Here is a 17,883-nt window from a genome sequence, read left to right as displayed (position 1 = left end):
AGGCTGAGAAATATGAGTTAGCTGGACGCTGGTCAGAAAAGCATTGTTTGGGAGAAGGAAGCTCTCAGACAGCAGGAATAGCCCAAGGTGACCGGATAATTCACCATCCAAATCAGGGAGACTTGAAAATGGAAGAGGCACTATTAATCATCCTCCTCGGGCAACAGGCATAGATGAGTCCTTTCCTGGGCAAGCTGGGTCATGTGGCTGGCTACCCTGCATTTGAGGAGCTGCAAGAAGGCCCAGATGAAGAGAAGTTGTGTATGTTGTGGGTTTTTTGGTGGGAGGGGGATAGCTTGCAGTTCAGGTTAAATTGGAGCCAGTGGATCCTTTTCCTATATTCATGATCAGATGGCCTTGAGAAGCCACTGAAAAGTTTTAAGCCAGCAGATAAGAAGATCAGATTTATATTTTGAAATAATGGGTTGGTGAAGGGCAAGAACAAGGTGGGAGGCTTAGAGTGGGGAGGTGGTGGCAGTAAAGATAGGTTGTACAGATACTTAGACTTGGTGATGGACTGGTTATGGAGATGAGATGAGAAGGAGATACTAAGAAGTCTTTCAGGTTACTGGTTTGTAGAACTGGCTGGATGGTGATATTCTTCACTGATTTAGGCAGCAGAGAAAGAGGACCAGGTTTGGAGGGAAAGATAATTCAGTTGGAACATGTTAAGTTTGAAGTGGTGTGTGGAGACACCTAGTGAGATGTTAGAGAAAAACATGTGGAGCTTGGAGGATAAAAACAGATCTGAGACATAATCCTGGGAGTTACCAACTTTTAGGTGGTAAATGAAGTCACTGCAAAGATAAAAAGGCCCAAGACAGAGCCTTAAGGCTCATGCAGGCATCAGGACAGTGAGAACGTTCTAAAGGAGATTATGAAGGAGTAGCCAGAGGGATAGGAGAGAAACAGGAGGTTATGATATCACAAAAGTCAAGGGAAAAAAATATTTTAAAGAGGAAGAACCTTACTGTTGAGAGGTTAAGGTAAGAATTGAAAAACACCCACTGGATTTTGTAACATGGAGGGCTTTTGTGAGCGTATTTTTCCTTCAATTTCAAAGGATATTACTTCCTACTACGAAACATTTAAATAAAATGGAAAATAATTTAAACAAGAAACAGCTTATTTGATCACAAGACTATTTTATACATTGACTTAATTTTTCAAATATTTAATATTTTCAATGTTATTCTTAACTTATAAAGAAGGATTGATTTTTAATGGTCAGACATCCTGAGTTAAAGACATATAGAATTGCCTAAATTAATCCTTTTAGTGCTTATCTTGGAGCTTTTATATCATAGTATTAAAGCTCTGTGGATGGGGCGCCTGGGTGGCTCAGTTGGTTGAGCGACTGCCTTCGGCTCAGGTCATGATCCTGGAGTCCCGGGATCAAGTCCCGCATCGGGCTCCCTGCTCAGCGGGGAGCCTGCTTCTCCCTCTGACCCTCCCCCCTCTCATGTACTCTCTCTCATTCTCACTTTCTCAAATGAATAAGTAAATCTTTAAAAAAAAAAAAAAAAAGCTCTGTGGATGGATATCAAAAGACATTTTATTTTTTTTATTTATTTATTTATTAAAGATTTTATTTTCTTGAGAGGGGGAGAGAGAGAGAGAACAAGAGCAGGGGGAAGGGAGAGGCAGACTTCGATCCCAGGATGCTGGGATCGTGACCTGAGCCGAAGGCAGACACTTAACTCACTGAGCCACCCAGGTGCCCCCAAAAGACATATGTTTTAGATAGACATGTTAGATATTGATCACTTAAGTAATTGTCCATCCATTTTAGGTCCAACACCTCTACATCTGGCTGCACAGGCTTGCTCATTGGAAACAACCATCTGTCTACTCTGTTTCAAAGCTGATTACACGCTTTCTGAAAAAAGAGGTTGGATGCCAATTCACTTTGCTGCTTTCTATGACAATATTGGTATCATCATTGCTCTCTATAGAAAGGATCCTAGTTTGCTGGAAGCAGAGGCAACAGCTGAGTAAGTTATTAAGCATTTGTAAAAATATAAATTTCTGTTTTCGTGGCTTGCCCCAAACACTGACACTAAAAGGAATGGTTGGTATCATTGATGTGAAAGACTATAGTAAGGCTTACTCTGTCCTGGTCACTATCTTCTTCGTCTACCACTTACCTTTAGAATGTATAAAGACAGAACTTCTACCAGCCTATCCATGCTATCTCAATGGTGTGGCTCTACAGACTAGTTTATCAAGTTAACTACCAAGTGCTCTGGAAGAAGCCTGAGACTAGGGAGGAGAAATGTGCTCTAAATTGGAACCTAACCAACCAGGAGGCAGCTCAAGTGCTCCAGACTAGTGTGGATAGGCCTCAGATAACAGGAGAAACATCTAATGGTATCCAGAAGAGAGACACATTAAAAAGAAGAAAAGAACCTTGGGGCACCTGGCTGGCTCAGTTGGATAGAACATGTGACTCTTGATCTCAGGGTTGTAAGTTAAAGCCGCAGGTTGGGTGTAGAGATTACTCAAAAATAAAATCTTTTAAAAACAAGTTTTTAAAAAGAAGAAGAAAGTAACTTTGAAATAGGGAAACACAATTTCACAATTTAGCTTCTATTTCACAATTCTATTTCATAATTTAGCAGAGGACCAACCTTTAGGATGGAGGTATAACTTCTCCTGAAGGTACAGTCTTGATAGCAATTGAAATACAGGTTATCGTTTTGAATCTCTGAACATGATTTAGGCATAGTTTCATTCAGATATTTCTGGGTCTTCTCATAACCTGGCCATTATTATTCAGTGAAGAAATTAACCCTCCCTCTAGGTGGGGGCAGAGATGTATATAGAGAAAGCTTTCAGGACACCAGGGTCTCTTGCTAATAGATTCTCTAACTAATAGATTCTGGAAAGAGCCAAGGAATGTGGAGACCCAAGTCAGCTCTGGTTCTGTCATATTGTGATGATGTGTCTTTGAGCAGAAGAGGGGCGTGGGGATAAAGACTGGTAGATTGCAAAAGGTCAAACAGTTGGATATCAGAGGTGGAAGTAAGAAGCTATCTATGAACGTAAGGAAAAAGGAGAGGATTCATAGAGAGGACAGTTACTGAGGTTGGGATCTATGTGGAGCTAATGAAGAGTGTGACAATGCAGGTGTGTATGACTGTGGAGCACAAATGAAGGTAGGACAAGGAGCCGAGAGATCAGCACACAGACGGTCATTAGCATGGATGTTGAAGTCATGTTGGTGAGGCAATTCATGAGCTAAGATCCTGGAAGAGGACCCAACAGGGCAGGAGGAATGGCAATATGCAACTGAAAAGAGAAACATAATTTATGTGATAGTATATTTTTCATATGAGGAAAATCAGAGTGATGGTGTTAAAGTAGAAGTAATCATTATTCCTACCATGGAGTAGGATAAAGAAAACAAGAGAACAGTCTTTTTGAAGTACAAAAGGGAGAAAGTGAAGAGATGTTTATTCATAAAAAACAAGAGTTTCCACAGACCCAGGAAAAAGGGAATAGAGGAGAGAAAGAGGTCTGGGGCTAGCTGAACAGAGGTGAAAATTCAAGGACAGGCAGCAAGAGAAGGGAGGTTTCATGAAGAGAGGAAAGCATGGGTATAAGGATAAAAAATAACTTTGAGGCGTGTGACATGGTGAAAAGAGAATGAGGGGAATATGTATCAAGACTGCACTAAGCACCTTGTTCATCACTGACACTAACACTGTGAGCTGAGTGTTGTTACCCTCATTCTTTGACAGACAAAAAAGAAGTAACCCTATTTGCCTCAGGTCACACTGCTAGTCAGTAGATCTGTTAAGATACAGTTGAAGCTGCTGTGACAAATGTATGCCACAATATTGTAGTTCGGACAAGGTGAACACGTAGTCTTCCTCTCGTTGCTTCTTCACATGTGGTTTCCATATCCTAGTACAAAACGGCACCTCCTGCTTTCATTGTGATGCCTGTATTTTAGCCATGAAGAGAAAAAGAAATGAAAGGTAATGGCACATTCCTTTTCTCTTTAGGGAGTTGCCCATGTAACTTCTACTAACGTCTCGTTGGCCAAACTTAGGCCTATGTGGTCATAGCTATCCATAAAGGAAGCTGGGAAACGTACTATTTGGAGGGCAGCCACGTGCCTAACCGAAAGATCTGCACTATCTAAAAAGCAGATAGTGGGATTTTGAGAAACTCAGTTTCTGCCACGATAAGGAAGCTGGGATTTGAGAACTGGACACGAAGAATAAATGGGTTGGAACACTACCCGAGCCTCAGTTTCCTCGTGTGTAAAATGTGCTGATAACACTTGTGCTTAATTACTGTAATATGCCCTTGATTTTTAGGACTCAGTGTACCCCCCTGCTGCTGGCTGCCACCTCAGGAGCACTGGACACTGTTCAGTACCTATTTTCTCTTGGTGCTAACTGGAGAAAAACAGATATTAAAGGAAATAATATAATTCATTTATCAGTGCTAACCTTTCACACAGAGGTTCTCAAGCATATAATAGAGTTAAATATTCCTGAACTCCCGGTTTGGAAAACTTTAGTAGGTGAGTATACAACACATAATCTCTTTATAAATGAATGTTCTGATTATTATTCAGCTTAATCATTGATGCTTACTCTGAAATAGAGCAAATCAAATAATACATGCATCATATTTTAAATAAAGATCATAAAATAAACATTTTTTAGCTAAAACCAGAAATACAAATAAAACTGAACTATATTTTGTGTGTACAAAAGTAGTTTTATTTCCAAATTAAAATCAAAGAATAACCCAGACTATATTTTATACAATTATATTTTTATTTTCCAACTTTCTCCAAAAGCCCATATATCGTCTTCTCCATCAAAAAAGCAAATCAAAAACAAACAAAAACAAACACGGAAAGAGGAAGGAAATTAAAGTTCAAGTGACAAAGATTCCCTCCAATTTATTCCTTTCCAATTTAAAAGATTCAGCAACGTTTTTCCTCATATATTGATAAATGTTTTGTGAAAAATTTTGCTGGAGATTTTTTTCCAAATTTGGATTCAGTCTAGCCAGAAATATTATAAGGGTAAGGGCTACTAGGACAATTAATTGAATGCACACATCTAATTTTACTCTCTCCCAAGACCCCACCAAAATTACATGGAGCTTAAAGAAGAACATCAGCAACAGCAGGAAACAAACATTCAAGAGAAAACAGAAAAGGATACCATAGCAACAAAATACTGGAAGCAGGCAAGTCTAGGACTTAGCAGGCTGGAGAAATCATTCCAAGCCAACAGTGGGGAAGCTGAGGACTTCTCAGACTTCAACCATGAATCCTTTTAGGAGGCTCTAGAACCCAAAGTGCCAGTCAGGAATACTCTCTGCTGAGGCTAGCCAGAAAAGACCTAGAGACTTAGGCAGGAATTCTCAACAAACAGGAAATTGGGAGTCTGACCCAAAAGAAAAGCAAAGGGGATTTCAAAGATGACAGCAAAGGGAAGTCCTAGAATGGAAACTGTGTACCCACGCCAAAGGGAAAATGTGGGAGGCATTCCCAATAGGTACAATGAACACGGAGCAGATGAAATAATTTTACCTCCAGGAAAAACAAAAGTAAGAAAGGAGACAAAACTGTAGTACACTACAATGCTTACTTGTGAATAATATCTGTATAGGCATTATAATGTAAGTATGGAATATTAATTTAACTGAATACTATAAACATGGGGAAGGGGAGAGAGGAAATGGCAGCACAGTGTTGAAAGAGCTAGCTTCTCCTTTACCATAACATGAAGTCAATCGATGATGTCTCAAATCGATATAGTGAAAGTGGGTGTAAGTATTTGGAAATATGGAGATATATAAATCACAGGAGGTATAGGGAGAGAGTCCAAAGTGGTTATATCTGGAGAGATGAACTCAGAAAAGTGGAGAGGGTGAAGCAAGGAACCACTATTATTTTTTTATAGGCCTTTTAGTAACATTTAACTCTGAATCATGAGCTTGTATTACATTACTAAAATAAAACTAAAGCAAAAATAAAACCAATTGGGGAATGAAAACTGATGGCTTTCCCAACAACTCATTTTAGGATGGGATAAGATATATTTAAGGTTTTCAACTCCATTCTACTGTCTCAAGAAGTCTGAGTCATTAGTTTCAAAAGTGGCTCAATACCTGATTTTGGAATTTACTGGGTACTGGGAACACATTCTAATTGTATCAGCCCCAAGAGATACTAGAGAGTGTTTCCAGTGTTTATTTGCATGCATATATATCATTATATCCCAGCATTTTTAGGAGGAACTCAGAAGACCATCCTGTTACTTTTAAGAGAATAACGCATTTGAAATACCTCAATAGTTGGAAGAACCAGCCCGACAGGAATAGCCTAATGGCACAAAAAAGTCCCGACAGCCACTCCTTCCTGCAGCCATTGTTGGCAAGTGCTGATAATGACTTGAACACAACAATAACCAGTGAGCATCTGGCCATTGCTTCTTTGAGCCCTGGAATAGCCCTCCTTCCTCATAGCGCCCATTTCCACTATGAGGAAAGGAAGCATTAGTCAAAGTTTATTAGACACCTCCAGTTTTAGCTCTTGAGTAGTAGCTGAATTTTAAAAGAGAGCTCCATGGAGGAATCTAGCCAAGGTAGGATTAGGACCAGATTTGCTATGACAAGGGGTTGGGTAAAGAGAGACCAGGAAAGGATACTTCTATGTGTTTTTTTTTTCTTGTACTATAGACATTGTTAAGAAGCATATATATTTATTTACATTATCTTGTCTGGAGTATAAGTTCGTTTAAGATTTTTTGAAGTGTCTTCTTCATCCTCAGGAAATGTATAAAGCTTCATATATGATTTAATGGATATTAAATTTTTATTGACAATAATGTAGTTTACTTTGCCATCTTTAAAACTCACACTCAAATTTTTTTCTAAAGATTTATTTATTTTAGAGCATGCACACAAGTGGGGGGAGGGGCAGAGGGAGAGAATCTGAAGCAGACCCCCCACTGAGCGTGGAGCAATGCAGGGCTTACTCTCACAACCCATGAGATCATGACCTGGGGCGAAACCAAGAGACAGACACTTAAGTGCCTGAGCCACCCAGTTGCCCCCACATTCAAATGCTATTCAGCAGCTGATTTCAGGCAAGAGAAAGGTATACTGTTTTCCCAGTGTACTTGAACCATATGACCAGTCAATCTAAGTCATTCAGACCAAAGATAAAAAATTTCAGATTTTTTTTTTATCAACTCTATAGATTATAAAACCTCAAAGATGATGGGCATTTGCAATCTGTTCAGCACCTCACAGAAGGCCATGCACAGAGGGAATTAATGAATAGCATTTGGTGGTGATAGTGGTGATCTCAACTCACAGCTTCACTTGGCCTGTACAGAAGCAGATCAGTCATTCCATTCCTACTTGTAAAATTATAACATGTGTTTTTCTGTGGAACACTTACCAGAAATGTTGCAGTGTGAAAGCTATAAACGAAGGATGATGGCCGTGATGTCTTTGGAAGTAATTTGCTTAGCAAATGATGGATACTGGAAATATATTTTGGATGCAGGTGATGTAAAATCTATTAACTGTCTTTTGCTTACACTATTTTTTGTAGGGCTTTAATTATGTTCAATCACTTTAAAATCTATTTTTTTTAAGTTTTTATTTATTTGAGAGAGAGAGAGAGCGAGAGAGAAAGTGAGAGAGCACAAGCGGGGGGAGCTGCAGAGGGAGAGGGAGAAGCAAGCTCCCCACCGAGGAAGCCCAATGTGGGGCTTGATTCCAGGGATTGTGACCTGAGCTGAAGGCAGATACTTAACTGACTGAGCCACCCAGGCACCCCTCAAAATCTATTTTTAATTGTAGAGGAAACATTTTAGTTGATTTTAAGTTTCCATTTTTCTTTTTTCTAAGATCATTTCCTTTACCTGACAAATATATATAGATATAAATATTTATTTTTATTGATTTATAAATATATATTTATACATATTTTTTGAGTATCATTGACACACAATGTTATATTAGTTTCAGGCGTACAACATAGTGATTCAACAACTGTATATATTATGCTATACTCACCATAAGTGTAGCTACCATCTGTCCCCACGCAATGTTTTTTTTTTTTTTTTTTTTCAAATTTTTATTTAAATTCTAGTTAGTTAACATACAGTGCAGTATTGGTTTCAGGAGTAGAATTCAGTGATTCATCACTTACATTCAACACCCAGTGATCATCATAACAAGTTCTCTCCTTAATACCCATCACCCATCTAGCCCATCCCCGACCCACCTCCCTCCGTCAACCCTCAGTTTGTTATCATTAAGAGTCTCTTATGGCTTGTTGCCCTTTCCCCTTTTTTTCTTTCCCCTTCCCATATGTTCATCTGTTTTCTTTCTTAAATTCCGCATATGAGTGAAATCATATGGTATTTGTCTTTCTCTGACTATTTCACTTAGCAAAATACATTCTAGCTCCATCCATGTCATTGCATATGACAAGATTTCATTCTTTTTGATGGCTGAATAATATTCCACTCTGTGTGTGTGTGTGTGTGTGTGTGTGTGTGTGTGAGAGAGAGAGAGAGAGAGAGATACACACCACATCTTCTTTATCCATTCATCAGTCATTGGACATTTGGACTCTTTCCATTATTTGGCTATTGTTGATAATGCTGCTATAAACATCTTCTTCTGTGTGTATTTATTAATTGGTATTTAACATGTATGTACCCCTTTGAATCTGCATTTTTGTATCCTTTGGATAAATACCCAGTAGTGCAATTCCTGGACCGTAAGATAGTTCCATTTTTAACTTTTTGAGGCACCTCCATACTGTTTTCCAGAGTGGCTGCACCATTTTGCATTCCCACCAACAGTGCAAGAGGGTGCCCCTTTCTCTGCATCCTCGCCAACACCCGTTGTTTCTTGTGTTGTTAATTTTAGCCATTCTCACAGGTGTGAGGTGATATCTCATTGTAGTTTTGGTTTGCATTTCCCTGATGATGAGTGATGTTGAGCATCTTTTCATGTGTCTGTTAGCCACCTGGATGTCTTCTTTGGAAAAATGTCTATTTATGTCTTCTCCATGCAAAGTTATTACCATACCATTGACTATATTCCCTATGCCGTACCTTCTATTCCTATGATTTATTCATTCCATAACTGGAAGCCTGTATCTCCCATTCCCCTTCACCCATTTTTTTTTTTTACCCATTCCCCCCCACATCCCTCCTGTCTGGCAACCATCAGTTTGTTCTTTGTATTTAGAGGTCTGATTCTACTTTTTGTTTGTTTATTCATTTATTTTGTTTTTTAGATTTCACATATAAGTGAAATCATATAGTATTTGTCTTTCTCTGACAACTTTATATTTTATTTTTCACATGGAAATTGCACATGATCAAAAAACTTTATAAGCACTTCTCTAAAAATTTTGCAATATCAAAAATGATATTAAATTACTTACTGTACTACCTTTTATATTTACTTTCACTTGGAAATTATCCCTATTCTGTATTTACACAATTTATTTTTTAAATTAAAAACAGCAGGTTTTTTTGTGATGAGCACTGCGTATTGTATGGAAGTATTGAATCACTCACTATATTTTATACCTGAAACTAATATTACACTGTATGTTAACTAACTGGCGTTCAAATAAAAACTTTTAAAAATAGCTGTTTTTGTGTCAGCCCTGGGTTTGTAACTAGCTCTGCATTTAGAACTTAGGCTAATTGCTTGCCCTCTCTAACCCTAATTTCCTTGTTAATCAAATAATTCCTACCTCATTGGGTTGTTTTGAGAACACCATTATCCAATATAACTTTCTGAAATGATGGAAATGTTCTATCTGCACTGTCCAGTATGGTATGCACAGCTCTAATGTAGATTTTGGGCACACGTGAAATGCTCCATAAATATTTGTTGACTGAATAAAAAATATAGGTAGTATCCTAAAACTATTTAGTGTTCCTAAAAACATGTACAAAAAGCTCTGTGTCCAAAAAGCGAACCATAGATAAGTCATGAAGGAGGTTTCATTTCAAGTGGATAAATAAATAAAGCCCTAATTTTACCTGTTATATTCCCCAGCATTTCTTTTTTTTTTTTTTAAAGATTTTATTTATTTATTTGAGACAGAGAGAATGAGAGAGAGAGAGCACATGAGAGGGGGGAGGGTCAGAGGGAGAAGCAGACTCCCTGCCGAGCAGGGAGCCCGATGCGGGACTCGATCCAGGGACTCCAGGATCATGACCTGAGCCGAAGGCAGTCGCTTAACCAACTGAGCCACCCAGGCGCCCCCCAGCATCTCTTGTGTGCTCTAGAGGATGTTCTTTTATTTCTCTCACATTGAACTGCTATATAAGCATCTAGCTGAAGCCAGATTTTCTATTTTTCACCTTGTCCAGTGATCCCCATCCTTGAATCAATTGTTATTAATGAAGCTAAAGTTGCTTTTTACTAGATTCAGCACTTTTTGTTTTCAGTTGCTTGCAAAAAAAAAAAATGGGTAAAATATAATAAAATGCTCAACTAATTGCGCAAATACCACCCCAAAAATTGGATGAAATATCAAAACTGAACTCTGTCATATGGTAGCTCAAAGAATTTATTCGTGCATCATCTTAAGCCAAAAGTCCATGGTTCCAAGGTGGCTTTAAGTTGCCAATATGAGATACAGGCTTGTGTGCTGTGTGAACATCAAATATGCGAACAATGAGGGTTGCCTGAGCTGTAGAGAAGACAGAAAAAAGTATATTCATATAGTTTCAAATAATTTTATAAATATTTCATAGAATTATTTGCTAATTGTTTATATGGCCATGACCATAACCATTATTTAGATTTTATCATAATATGTTAACTATAAATGGTTACAAATAATTCGTGTTTTTTTCTTGATTTCTTCACTACAGGTACCATTCCTGCCTTAATTAATCTATTAAAAGGTTCCAAAATAAAAGTACAGTGCAAAACAGTTGGGTTATTGAGTAATATCTCAACCCACGCGAGCATAGTGCATGCTGTAGTAGACGCGGGAGGCATTCCAGCTCTCGTCAGCCTGCTGGCTTCTGATGAGCCTGAACTACATTCTCGCTGTGCTGTCATTTTATATGACATTGCTCAACTTGAAAACAAGGATGTTATTGCCAAATACGTAAGTTTTTTTTTCATAGAATATCATTTTGACTGACAATAATTCCCTTATATAGAAGCTAGAAGGGTACACACCCATATTATCATGCAGCGGCGAAACTCCCGGGGAAGAACTCCAGTCTCAGGGAAGATGGCAAAGAACAAACCTGCCACAATCCCATGAGTGCCAAAAGTAAACAAGAGCAAGATAGTACCAGAGCAAGCACAGCAAAGGGCATGAGCTCCGGCAGAGTTGTCTGATTCCCGTGTCCCTTTCTCCCAAGGCAACACAGTGGGCCCCAAGGGAGGCTGCCCATGCATTGGGTTTGTGTTGCCCCAGAAGAATCTCGAGCTTAAGACCCCTGTCACTTTGGTAGCAGTCAGCAAGCCAGCCTATTCTTTGAAGGGAGATGTTCCTGCACCTTTCAAGATTACTGGCTGCATAAAAATCCTGAGGAATGGCTCAGGTGAAAGAGCTGTGATGATCTTGGCGACTCCAGTACATGTAGGAGTGCAAGAGGCCCAGGGAGGACTGTTTCTCAACAAAAATATCTGGTGAAACTATCACCTGGGATAACGTGGAAGGCGGGCCAAGTACCTACTTAGCTCTACGATGTGGTTGCTTCTTGTTTATGAGAAGATATTATACGAAACACTCCCACTTTTGCTATTTCTGTTCTGGCTGGAAAATGTAGTCTAACTATATACCAGAAAGTTACTTTTTGTGAATACCAAGCAGTCTTTGCCATGCTGTAGTTCCTCAGTTAACACCCACCTTATTGTGTCTGCTAATGTTTTATTTAAGATCTTTTAGTAGATAGTTAAAAGATTATTTTTATACTTTTCTTCAGGTGATGCTTCTTCACCAGGGACTGAGTCATTTAACATCATAAAATGTACTCTTTTTGTCCAGTGTAATACTTTTGCCCTGAATTCTGTCTTGTCCAGAATTATGTTTATGATCTCTGTTTCCTTTGTGTTCTCATGTTTAATTTGGCTTTGCCTATCCTTTTTAACTTTTTTTTGAGTCATTTCCTATTGGTTGGTTGGTTATCATTTGGAAAATATATTAGAAATATAGACACCCCAGGCCCACCGCTAGAGTTAGTCTTTATTTATTTAGAACTTATAAATCTCCAGTTAACCTAACAATTAACTGGAGTTAGGATAAGTGTGTCCCTTGTATACAGTGTGTTTAGGTTTTGCTTTGCCTTTCACTTTTTATTGAGTATGGCCCATTTACATTTATTGGCATGACATTTAATCTTAGTTCTGTCATAGTTTGTTATTATTATTTTTTAATCTTCTGTATGGTTAGTGTCTTCTTTCTCTTTTTATCTTTAAAGTCCAGGACTGACAGATCAACATTAGTTACCTATTTTTCCTTTGGTATAACTTTTCAACATGTATATTCATCTTTTATTTTTGGAATGTTTTCCTGAATTTGTATGTTTAAGTATTTTTTTTTTTTCCTGTAGTATTCTTTTAGTCCATTCACACAAGTACTTTTTGTGAGTTTCTTAGATGGCAGATTTTATTCTAGATGCTGGGGTGATAGCAGTGAATAAAACAGACAAAACCCCAGTGTCATGGAATTTGTAGTTGGGAGTAGCAAGACAATAAACAAAGCAAATAAACCAAATATATAGTATGTTAGGTGACAAGAAGTGATAAGGAGGAAAGTAAAGCAGGGAAAGGGAAGGGGGGAGTTGGCATTTGAAGCTGGCATTTGAGTACAGACCTCAAGTAGGTTAGAGAGTATGTCATGTTTTTCTGTTGGGAAGAGCACTCCAGGCAGAGGAGACAAGTGCAAAGTTAATGGAAGTTGGGATGTGCCTGGCATGTTCAAGGAACAGCAGGAAAGCAAAAGTAGCTGAGGGGAGAGAAATAGGAGATGCTTAGCTGGGTAGTGGTGGAACACATCATGTAGGGCCATGTGGGCAACTGTTAGACACCTTGGCTTTATATGCTGAGTGTGTTAAGCCACTGAATGATTTTGTTCTGGGAAGTTCGTGGAGAGATGTATATCACTTTACCTTCTGTTTTGAAATAGGTGGGCAAGGGTGGATGTTGCGAGACTGATTAAAAAACTATTATGGTAATCCAGATGACAGATGATGTCTTGGACCAGGATGATAATAGTGGAAACGGTGAGACGTGATCACATTCTATATTATATTTTGAATGTTGAGTCACCAGGTTCTGTGGGATTGAAAGATCTGGAGGGACCTCAAAAGAGACTAAGAACGAATGGCCAGCAAGGTAGGAGGAAACCTGAAGAATCTGTTGTCCTATCAGCCAAGTGAAGAAAGTGTTTCAAAGAGGAAAAAATGATCAATAGTGTCAAAGCTCTTGTAAGGTGAAAGTCAAATACTGACCACTGAATTTATTGGTCTGAATTAAATGACCACCTATCTGTGGAAACACTAATTATTTGTGTATTGTATCACCTTTTCCTGTCTTACATAGCTATCATTTTTTCTCTAGCCCTTTTCCACTCATTGTTTCATTTTATTTCATTTTTCTTTTTTTCTCAATCCTATCCTGTCACTTGCTATGTTTTTCAGCATTGATTTATTTTTGTGTTGATTACAGTTTGGCTTTTACATTTCTCCACATCTTTCCTGAACTTTTTCAGCTCTCGTTTCATCTCCCCTGTCTCAAAAAAAAAAAAAAATCTTCCCTGAGCTCTGATGTCTCTCCTGTGCATTCTTGTTTTATAGAAGTGATTGCCTCGTTAATTTTTTCATTGATAATAATATACCACTTTTGGTTACAATTTCATCTATTTTGTGGCAATATTTTTTTGATGAGCCGTTTTCATCTGCCATAAGGTTTTCTATTTTTTTCTTAAATATATTTGGACAGATGCTGTTCTAGTTCCTTTATGATCATTACTCATCTTTGAATTAGATACATTCTTTCTGGCCTGGCTATTTGCAGGAAGTATATGTGGGAAGGGGCCCAGTTCTGGGCTAGCAAGGATATGACTTATGCCACGGATTTGTATGCATGGATCCTTTCAGCTTTACTTTTCCCTAAGCCAACAGAGACTGGTACATAGTACCTCACAATGTAGCTTCTGTTTCCTCCACAGTGCAGAGTCCATCTCTTCCTTTTTACCTCACCAAGAGATTACTTCTTCCAAACACACCTTGTCAGTATGATTCATTGCTAATCCTTGCCTTCCTTAAGTTTTGCAACTTTATGCTAAATAGACCCAGGAGAGAGCCTGCATACCCATTCCTGTTGTTTCAGACAGAGAATTGTGTATTTCTTTTTTCTGCCCCTCAAAGTAGACGCAACTCATTTAGGGAAACTGTGCTCTGCTAGCATTTCCTGTGGACAGCAGCCGTGGGGTATCTCTTTCATCTCTGCTGGTAACTCACACAGACTTACTGTGACTCAACAGTATAGATGCCTCCTGCCTTTATGGAAAATGAGATTGCGTTTCTGTTTATCTTTCTTAATACTTTTGCATTATTTCTGGTAACAGAGGGAAATGCCATCTTTAGTCCATTTAGAATTAGGAAATTATATTCACATTTAAAAATATTTTGTGTTGCACAAATATAATTACCAATTACCAGCACAATGCCTGCAATGGCAAGTATTTCCAAATTGGCAGTGTATTCAATAATCTTACTCAGTTGCTTTACTTTTTAGAGATTTATTAAATGTTACAGTGAACTTGTAGCCTTGATTTATTTTGGTGTAGAGGAGGTCACTTTATGCTCAAACTTATATTAACTGTCATTTAATGTGACATACCAGTAGACACATTTGTGGGCAATCATCCTCTCCTACATAAGCAGATATTTATAGCAAGAAAGATTATAGACTTATGTTTTTAAATAAAGATTGCATAAATCTTATATAATTCAGTTGTTTTTTCATTTAAATTCAATTAGCCAACATATAGTACATCATTAATTTCAGATGTAGTGTTATACAATTCATCAGTTGTTTTTTCATTTAAATTCAATTAGCCAACATATAGTACCTCATTAATTTCAGATGTAGTGTTATACAATTCATCAGTTGTTTTTTCATTTAAATTCAATTAGCCAACATATAGTACATCATTAATTTCAGATGTAGTGTTCAACAATTCGTCAGTTGCGAATACCACCCAGTGCTCATGACATCACGTGCCCATCAATCAATTTTTTGTTTATTTATTTGTAGAATGGAATCCCAGCTCTGATAAGTCTTTTGAAGTTAGACATAGAAAATGTGCTCATAAATGTAATGAACTGTATACGGGTGTTATGTATGGGAAATGAACAAAATCAACGAGCAGTGAGAGACCATAAAGGCATCCAACATCTTATCACATTTCTGAGTTCTGATTCAGGTGAGCCTCAACTTCTGTATTATTCCTAAGTGATCAGATATATTAAGTGAAGCAATACAGGTTGGACTTGTGCTATATGAATACATGTCGGGATTTATCTTAGAATGGATCTACACATATATAATATAAACTAAATATCTGGAACACTCAAGTTCAAATGCTGGTTTATAAAAGGAATTGACTCTCAAAGCCATAGTTTAACATAAAAGTTTAATTGGACTTTTTTATAAATGGAAATACTGGCACAAATCATGAAAATAATGCAGTTAATATACCCAGGGACTTGAGTAGATAACTCCTTGTGTGAATAACACATATATTGATCTTTGGGAACTCTTTTATAAGTTACCACAAAAACTTCAGATTTGCTGTTAGATATTGGATAGCAAAATTCTAGGTCATCAGGTCGTTAGGCCAATTATCACACTCTGAAGTACATATCAGCACCAAGAACATCACAAGCTATGAGGTAGCTCTTGTCTGTGCTGCAAATGGTCTCTTAGGTTCTATAAGAATTATCTCATTTCAGTGAGCATACACATAACAGGGTAAGCTTCAAATCCATGGTTTTCCCCAAATTTGAGGGGATAAAAAATTGGGGAAAAGCTTGCCCATTGTTCTTCCTCCGCAGTTTATCATCTTTCTGTTCTAGGTTTTCAGGAATAAATACAGAAAAAATATGTTGGTTAACATGTAAGATAGGGTTATGGATAAGGGGGTTGTTGAAGAGAGCTTTCTCTTACTTTAGACCTTCAAAGTAATTATCATCTTCTAGGGACACCCGGGTGGCTCAGTCGTTAAGCATCTGCCTTCGGCTCAGGTCATGATCCCAGGGTCCTAGGATAGAGCCCCGTATCAGGCTCCCTGCTCAGCGGGAAGCCTGCTTCTCCCTCTGCGTGCCTCTCCCCCTGCTCGTGCTCTCAATCTTTCTCTCTGACAAATAAATAAAATCTTTTTAAAAATTATCATCTTCTAAGAACCTCTCTGTATGGGGAAATCATTTGAAAGTCCTTTCCCTTCATTACAAATTCCTAAGGTCATCTGCTCTAACTGGCCCTCCATCAATAACTATGCTCTACTTTTTTTTTTTTTTTTTAAGTAGGCTCCACGCCCACTGTGTAGTCCAGTGCAGGGCCTGAATTCACAGCCCTGAGATCAAGACCTGAGCTGAGATCAAGAGTCAGACACTTAACACCTGAGCCACCCAGGTGCCCCTACTTTATCATTTTTAAGAATAGCATTAGCGATAATGCATAGAATCATCCAATCACTATGCCCTATGTTATGCAGCTGAAATAATATAACATTGTCCACTATGCTTCAATTTAAAAAAAAAAAAGCATTAGAGGGGCACCTGGGTGGCTCAGCCAGTTAAGCATCTGCCTTCGGCTCAGGTCATGATCCCAGGGTTCTGGGATCTATCTAGCCCTGCATTGGGCTCCCTGTTGAGTGGGGAGCCTGCTTCTTCCTCTCCCTCTACCTGCAGCTCCCCCTGCTTATGCTCTCTCTCTGTCAAATAAATAAATAAATAAAAATCTTTTAAGAAAAAAGAAGTTTAAAAAAATAGCATTAGAGCCAGCTTTTATGCTTATTTTAGCCATAGAATTTTTACTTGTTATAATTGTTCTTTATTATTTGTGTTTTATCTCCTTAATTAAAATTTAAAGATGGGGCGGGGCATGCCTGGGTGGCTTAGTTGGTTAAGTGTCCAACTCTTGATTTCAGTTCAGGCCCTAATCTTAGGGTTGTGAGATTGAGCCCTGAGTCTGGCTCCATGCCGGGTGTGGAGCTGCCTTAAGATTCTCTCCCTCTCCCTCTGCCCTCCCCCACCCTAAAAAATGTAAAGACAGGGACTAGTTTTTCCCTATCCTTTTTCATCCTCCAAATCCTAGATGCTAGAATAAAGCACAAATTATAGAGGCCATTTGAACAAATAAACAGTAAATAAATTCATGAAAGAAAGCTATAGAAATAAATTGTTGAAATTGTTTCTTTTGGGTTCTTGCCTTATCTAAATGAAAGTAACTTATCCTATACTATAATCTATATTATCTCCTCATTCCAAGGAAGATAATTTTGGGAAAAAAATTATTAATTATTTTTCTCTTCGTTTATAAATTATAAATGCTTCATTTATAATTTTAATGCTTTAACAAATAATTCTCTTGGCTGTTAGCTGGGTTGTTAAGTTGTAGGTGTTCACAAAGGAATTTTATTAATTCCAGTATCTTCTTAACCATTCTCAACCACTCTAAGATTTCATGCATTAAGGTAAAATGGCCCCAAAGCAGAGTTACAGCAGTTTCTTGAGATAAGGGATTTTTTAACATCTTCTTAGTTTTGACCCCTGTCTCCAGGAGTTCCTCAACCTTTGTTGAGTTTGGTTTGGTTTAAGCCTTCGCTTC

General features: G+C 38.0%; 1 protein-coding gene across 1 annotated transcript in view; it reads left to right on the top strand.

Annotated features, from left to right (window-relative positions):
- The window catches only part of ANKAR (ankyrin and armadillo repeat containing), a 71,983-nt gene that overhangs the window by 32,213 nt on the left and 21,887 nt on the right, over positions 1–17,883 (top strand). Inside the window, exons 9-13 of the mRNA XM_035007548.1 lie at positions 1,793–1,994; positions 4,329–4,537; positions 7,445–7,549; positions 10,902–11,143; positions 15,310–15,478. Coding sequence (XP_034863439.1) covers positions 1,793–1,994; positions 4,329–4,537; positions 7,445–7,549; positions 10,902–11,143; positions 15,310–15,478 — 927 coding nt within the window. The remainder of the gene's footprint in view (positions 1–1,792; positions 1,995–4,328; positions 4,538–7,444; positions 7,550–10,901; positions 11,144–15,309; positions 15,479–17,883) is intronic.

The sequence above is a fragment of the Mirounga leonina genome, unplaced genomic scaffold (assembly GCF_011800145.1).
Source record: "Mirounga leonina isolate KUSES-001 unplaced genomic scaffold, KU_Mleo_1.0 Mir_151, whole genome shotgun sequence".
Classification (NCBI taxonomy): Eukaryota; Metazoa; Chordata; class Mammalia; order Carnivora; family Phocidae; genus Mirounga; species Mirounga leonina.
This window is presented reverse-complemented; position numbering and strand designations above follow the sequence as displayed.